Below are 7,259 nucleotides of genomic sequence, written 5' to 3'. Positions count from 1 at the left end.
AAAAAAACCCGCTTTAGTGAATTGAAATGGAGTGATGTTTCATCAGGACAATGCGCAACCCCACACTGCAAAGATCACATCACAGAAGATCAAAGAGTTTGGTTGGGAAAAAATTCCTCATCCACCTTATTCTCCTGACCTTGCTCCTTCAGACTACCATTTGTTTCGTAGTTTACAGAATCATTTGGGGGACATAACTTTTGCAAGCCAGGAGGAGGTCGAAACTGACATTTCAGAGTTCTTTGCTTTGAAACCAAAAGAGTTTTACATTGATGGGATTAAAAAGCTTGCAAATAGATGGCAGGAAGTCATAGATAATCAAGGAAAGTACATTGATGATTAAATTTCAATTAAATATAACATTTGATCACTTGTTTCCTTTATTCAAAATTCGGACAGAACTTATGGGATGACCTGATATGTCCTTTCCTTATTGAAGAAGGCAGAATATGATTTGATGGAGAAATGGCTCCTTTTTCTTGCAGTTTGAACAACCACATAGGTCTCATGCTGGCTTATGGTCAAGAATATTTAAATGTATACCAACATTATCACCCATATATGTGAGCATATAGCTACTGAATGTGTCTACATTATTTGGCATATAAAAATTCATATATATATATATTAGTGTGCTTAATTGAAAAAAAAGGGTGCATGTGTGTATATAGCTATACATATATTATGTGTACATATTTAAATATACATTATTACCAAATTAGCAGGAGTCCATTATGTTTTTATATGTTAATAAAGCCACACCAATACAGAAAAGACAATTATTCAATTTTCCACTTAATCATTATGTCCAATAAACAAATTGACACACCCATAGTCAACAAACTATACACAATTGGTTTGCAATAAGAAAAAAATTTTAAACTAAACAGAAACAATTGTTTAAATAAATAGAAAAACAAACACTTTTGCAAAGCCAGTATTACAGATCTGGCTTCAAATACTGCCAATAATATTGCTCTTAGTGCTCTTACACAAAGTTGTAATAATATCCTAATAGCTTTTAATGTTCTCAGTATTTCATCACAGTTCAGTGGTTAGAATTATGAAAGCCACTCAACCATAAAATAGACATTTCTAATTATCAAATACACTAATCTGTTTACTCCTGTGTAAGTTCCTAGGACAAGCATTATTGTTTGTCTCCAGGATCTGTATCATTAAGCAAAAATAAGATGCGGGACAAACTGGGTCCTGGGCAGGCTAACAGTTTACTGCAAGTAACATTTCCAGAAGGTTTGAGAGAAACATCATGCAGCAAATTAAACTAAAGAACTTACAATTAACCCTTCATTTAAACCAGCTACATTCGACTCAAATATTCTACTTGTTTTATGTTCAAACTGGTCAGATCCAGCATCCCACATCTATCCTAAAAAGTCATTCTAAAACTAACCGTTCACACCATCGGAATCTCAAAGTTAACAACATAACCAACCCTTTAGCATTGAGATTTATTCTGTCAAATGTATTGCTTATTTATTCATTGTTTTGAATTAATCATGCATTATCTTGTAGCTTCAAGATTTCAATGATGCAATTGTTTATCTTTAAAATGACACTGTAGGGTAGGTGTAAGAGGCCAGATCTGGCCAGTTTGAACATAAAACAGGTAGAATATTTTGGCTAGATATGGCTGGTTTAAATGCTAAAGAATTAATGCATGGTTAATTCAAAACAATTACATTTGACATAGTAATATGAATGCTAAAAGGTTAAGGGGTCTTCACTCAGAGTAAAAAGGAAATATCTGAGTTGGCTCACTTGATAATTTTGTCTCTATCTTGTTTTTTCAAGTACGTTTTTTTAGTAATAATTTTCTTAGCATGTCTGCCAAAAATGCAGGAAATGCATCGTTCAATCTCATCAAGAAAAGCACCTTGTCAATTGCTAGACAAGTACAATTTCAAAATTTCCTGTTCATTTCTCATTTATAGAACAAAAGGGATGGTCTTTATAAATTTGAATATTTGTGAACAACTTGAATCATTTGTTTATACATTTAAATGTTCTTCCTATCAGTAGCCACTAAACTAGCTAAGTAGGAGTGGCACTATTATTCAAGCAAGCAGTCATGCTTTTTATAGAATAGGGTAAAGTATGGAATCCGAGGAACCTGCTGAGAGTCTATATTGGCAACAATGTAATTGGTAAAACCAACAGAGTTTTTGAGTATCAATAAGTTTAGTTACTATGAGGAATGAACGTATTGGAAATTTTGGACTGAGATCTTTTGAATGAATGATTAACTAATGACTGGTGGAACTGGAAAAAGAGTGAAAAAAGAGTTGAATGTAGACACAGGAAGTAGTCAAGTAGATAATTACAGTAAATGAAGTGAGTGGAATGTGAAGTTGTGAGGAGACCTAAAAGATTGGTGATAGATGTGAGCGGCTGACTGGACAGCAAAGTGTGATATGAGTAATTTAGAGAGAGATGGCTGGTATGAGAGGTGATGAGAGAAAGGCTAAGCAGCCACACATAAAAAAAACCCAAAACAGATAAGTATGCAAGGCAAAGAAAGGCAGTATTTGATGGGGATTAAGGTGGATAAACTGAAATAATTGGAGGCAAGTGTTCACAGTAGTAGGGGTCAAAATCTCTTAGAAAATTAACTTTGTTCATTGAGTTGGCAACCGGCTTTTGGACCATGGTATTGGTAAACACCAAAGACAGTAGTGCTGTATAGAGAGGCCAGGGTAGCTAATGTAAGTCATGGGTTTTAAGAAGCCAGAGAGGTTATAGAAGACATCCAGTAGGTATTCTTGAAAACAATCATTCAGATATCAACTGGTCTTTCCTATATATACAAAGTACTACAATGATAGCATGCAATGCAGTAAATCAAATAAACAGAAGTATTTAGAAATTTGGACACTGAACCAGATAGAGCTGTGGTATTACAGGTGAAGGGAGAAGAATTGCAGTGGATGTGGAAGCAGGTAGAGGTTCCAGGTGGGAGCAATGGAGATAAAGGAGCTATAGATTAGAATATTACATCAAAAGTTTCTGTCAAATTTGAAAGAGAGAGAGAGTCTGAGAAGATAGTGACCTAGTAAGAATGGAGAAGAGAAGGCTGAAGTTATGGAGGATGGTACGAAGAGTGACAGACTAGCAGAGTGAAAAGGAATGTGTCTGATGGTAGGATGGTGGTTCAGTTTATAGTCAGGGGAGGGGGGTAGGCCTCTGACAGATTGAGGAAAATTTACAAGTGAGAAAAATGTTGAGTAACTAGTAGGATTAACTCTTGAAGTCAGAGCTTTTGCAACAGAAATAATGAAGATGTAGCAACTGAAAAAAAAAGGGGGGGGGGAATGAAAATTTAGTATGAATTGTATAAGAGGAAGAAAATTTGAGGTCACACTGGAATATGGTTGGTTTGTAAAAGATAGAGGTGATGTGTGGATGGAGTATCAATGGAAAAAGAAACTCAGAGGTGCCTGAACAAACATATAACTCAGGGGTAAAGCATTGAGCATGAAATTTGTGTCTCAAGGTAAACCAACAAACCAGTAAGCATAAATGAAGTCCACTCCAGTTTCTGTATCCATTCCAGTGAACTGTGTGCCAAACATTGGTCAACTCCTACTATATTGCTAGCCTGATCACATGACCTTCCTCCCATCTCTTTTCAAACAAACCACCCAACTTAATTCATACTACACTCAGCCCCTTATGTCACTCATTTCTGTTTTAGCCCTTCTCTCTTACACCCTATTTTCTAGATCATTCATTCATTGTGATTATCTTCTCATCCAGTTCCTGTCCCAAACAACGGACAACTTTACTTCCACTAGCTACTAGTTGATCCTTCTGTTGAACAGCCTTAACCCTTTAGATAACTCCCTCTCTCTCTCTCTCTCTCTCTCTCTCTCTCTCTCTCAAATGAAATAGTTATTCACATTGTTTTGAATCAATCATGCATTATCTTGCAGCTTTGAGATTTCAATGATGTGATTGCTTATTTTCAAATGAATAGGGTAGGTGTGAGAAGCCAGTTCTGGCTGGTTTGAACATAAAACAGGTAGAATATTTTGGTTGGATATGGCCAGTTTAAATGCTAAAGGGTTAAGTTGAACCTACAGAATTTGTCCAGTCCTAATGGCAACTTAAAACTTATTGATATCCATAAATTCTCTTGAATTGTTATTTTTCTTTTTCTTTAAATAAGGGCTTCAAATTTTGCCACAAGGGCAACAATTTTGGGAGAGGGGATGTACATCAACCACCCCACCCAGTGTTCAACTTGTACTTATTTTACCGACCCTGAAAAGTTGACCTTGGCTGAATTTGAACTCACAACGTAGTGACAGGAGAAACATCACTAAGCATTTTGTTCATTCAGTGAGCTAACGATTCTGCCAGCTCACTGCCTTCTTTTTCTTTTACATAATAGTTGCTGACTGTGGAGTCTATAGTTTATAAGAGAAACAAATATACTCAGAAGATTTAACGAAGTCTTAGATCCTTAGAAATCATTTATATGTTCATTTTAATTTACATTTGTTTTCCCATGCTAGCATGGGTTAGGTGAATATGTATTATTAGGACATTATTTTACAGGCAGATTCCCTTTCTGCTACCAACCTTTGTTTTGCAAGAAAAGAATTTTTCCTTCCACCAGTTTTTGAAAGAGCAGAGCTAGCAGAGGATCTGCTGACAGGGAATGTCAACAGACATCATCCCTTATAACTCAGACCATCTTCAGGTGAGGTGCAGAATGCAAATGTTCACTCAAACACAGACACACACATATATTTACATACACACACACACAAGCTTTGTATAATTCTTGTCTACCAAATTTACTCTCAAGCTGTTGGTTACCCAAAGTGCAGCCCAGTGGGACTGTACTTGAAACCATGTGGTTGAGAAGAGATCTTAACCACATAGCCATGCTTGTGCCGATGACCTTTTTACACAATAAATCATAGTTGAGGTTAATCTGATATAAAGAGAAAAAAAATAAATAAATAAGGTGAGGATTACAAAGAATGAAGCCACTCACATGGTGGAGGTGCAACTGTTGCAACAGGAGGTCGTATCTGTCCCATTAATGGAGGTGGCTGCTGGTTTATTGTTGGTGGCTGTACAGGTGGAGGGGCAGCAACAGGAGTTGGAATGGATGGAGTTATGTTTGGCGACACTGGTGGAGCAATGCTTGGTGCCATGACTGGAGTTTGAGCAATTGTTGGGGTGACCACAGTTGCAGTCACTCCAAGTGGAGAAGATCCCACAAGGGTCGTTGGGTTGGAGATGACCAGAGTTTGGCTATTGGCTATCTGACCCATTGGTGCTGGAGCCACATTCTGGAAACAAAGAGAAAGAAAAAAAAAACAGGCTGAAGTAAAATATCAAAGTGAATTATTAGCATTTCTAGCATCAACACATGCCTAGATATTTAGGAGAAGGGGTTAATCAACTAAATCAACCATAGAATGATGAAAGACAAAGCTGACCTAGATGAGATTTGAATTTAGAACATAAAGAACCAGAACAAAGACTGCAGGACATTTTGTCTGATCCTCCAATAATTTGGCCAATTCACTGTCTTCCAATAATGTTTCTAAATTTAGGAGTGGGATTAAGTTGATTATATCAGCCCTGTATTTGATTGGTACCATCAAGCTTGGAAGGATGAAAAGCAAAGTTGATCTCATAGAATTTCTGAATTCAAATCCTGCTGAGGTCAACTTTGCTGTTCATCTTTCCAGGGTCAATAAAGTAAAGTACCTGCCAAGTACTGCGGTTGATGGTAGCGACTGACCAACCCCCAACCCTTCAGAATTGCTGGCCTTGTGCTTAAATTACAGATTATTATCATTCCATTTTTCTATGCTTGCATGAATGTCATGACTTTTGTAGCAATAAAGAAGTGGAATCTATTTTCTTGTTTTATGTGAAGCAAATAAACTAGAATAATAAAGAGAGTTATAGGTCTTGTTCAGGGACACAACAGTGTTGTTTGTAAGGTTTGAGAATGCATGAACTTAATCTCACAGCCATTTTCCTTCTAAAATGCTGATTTATAATAGCTAAACCTTCATTAGTAGAATCAGTAAAGTGTCTGACAAACTGTCTTGCAGCATTTATATATGTGTATTTACATATTAAATTTAAATCCTGTTAAAGTTAACTTTACCTTCCTTTGCTCCAGGGCGGATAAAATAAGTATCAGAGTCAGTATGATTGCACTTTCTCCCAAAGATTTGTTGCCAAGTATGTTTTAGAAATTATTATTAACAGACCTGTGGTTATGTGGCTAGTTCACATTGCTCCGTAGGGAGTATAGGGCCGGTTTCCCAGTTTCCTGGCATATATATATTCCCCACTGGATAGGATGCCAGTCCATTGCAGGATTACTCATTTTTACGAGCCGAGTGGACTGGAGCAACATGAAATGAAGTGTTTTGCTCCAGAACACAATGGATTGCCTGGTCCAGGAATCGAAACCACAATCTTTCATTCATGAGTCCAACACCTTAACCACTAAGCTATGCACCTCCACATTAACAGACCTAGCAATAACAAATTAATAATGCTGGAATATGATGATATTGCAAATGAGAAGTTTCAGCTCTCCCAAATAACCATTTTTTAAATAATTCTTGGACCTGAATCTAGTCTGACCCAGCACACAATGCAGTAAATCAGAGAAGCATAAACCTCTTAAAAGATCTTATCAGCTGTGTAGTCCAAAATGGACAGTCTGTCTTTAACAAGGATAGCATCTCTGAAAGTATTGCATATTGAGGGAGGAGAGTTTGCTTGATCATTTTAGCTACAAAGTAGAAAAGGAGTGGTGAGCCAGAGTCAGCTTGGTATGTGTCACTACTCCAGAATGTTGTGGTAATTGTTACTATCAGCTGGATGTCCTTGTAACAACTAAACCCTCAACAGTTTAACCCTTTCGTTACTAAGCCGGCTGTAGCCGGTCAAAAAAGTTTTTGGTTCATAAGACTAACCCGGCCGTAGCCGGCCGAGCGTACCCATTGTTATTTAAATGTATATTTGAACCCGAATCTCGTTAGTACATTCGTTAAAACACCTGATTTTACTTTGCAAACAGTTGAGTTATTGTCTCCGACATTGTTTCGCGTGATATTTGAACTCAGAGAATTTTGGAAGATTTTTTTCCACATTTTTTGCGGCATTGATTTTTTTCAACTTTGAAGATGGAGAGGAGTTTCATGCTATCAATCAGTGATTCCGAATTTGAAGGTTTTTCAACAGAAGATATG

The 7,259-nt window shown here is 36.9% G+C and overlaps 1 protein-coding gene across 1 annotated transcript in view; it reads right to left on the bottom strand.

The window, feature by feature from the left end:
* Positions 1–7,259, bottom strand: part of LOC106871243 (cell division cycle and apoptosis regulator protein 1) — a 59,355-nt gene that overhangs the window by 40,867 nt on the left and 11,229 nt on the right. The window contains exon 6 of the mRNA XM_052968111.1: positions 5,027–5,327. Coding sequence (XP_052824071.1) covers positions 5,027–5,327 — 301 coding nt within the window. The remainder of the gene's footprint in view (positions 1–5,026; positions 5,328–7,259) is intronic.

This window comes from Octopus bimaculoides, chromosome 5, assembly GCF_001194135.2.
Source record: "Octopus bimaculoides isolate UCB-OBI-ISO-001 chromosome 5, ASM119413v2, whole genome shotgun sequence".
NCBI classification, from domain to species: Eukaryota; Metazoa; Mollusca; class Cephalopoda; order Octopoda; family Octopodidae; genus Octopus; species Octopus bimaculoides.
Note: the sequence above shows the minus strand (reverse complement) of the source record. Positions and strands in the feature narration are given on the sequence as shown.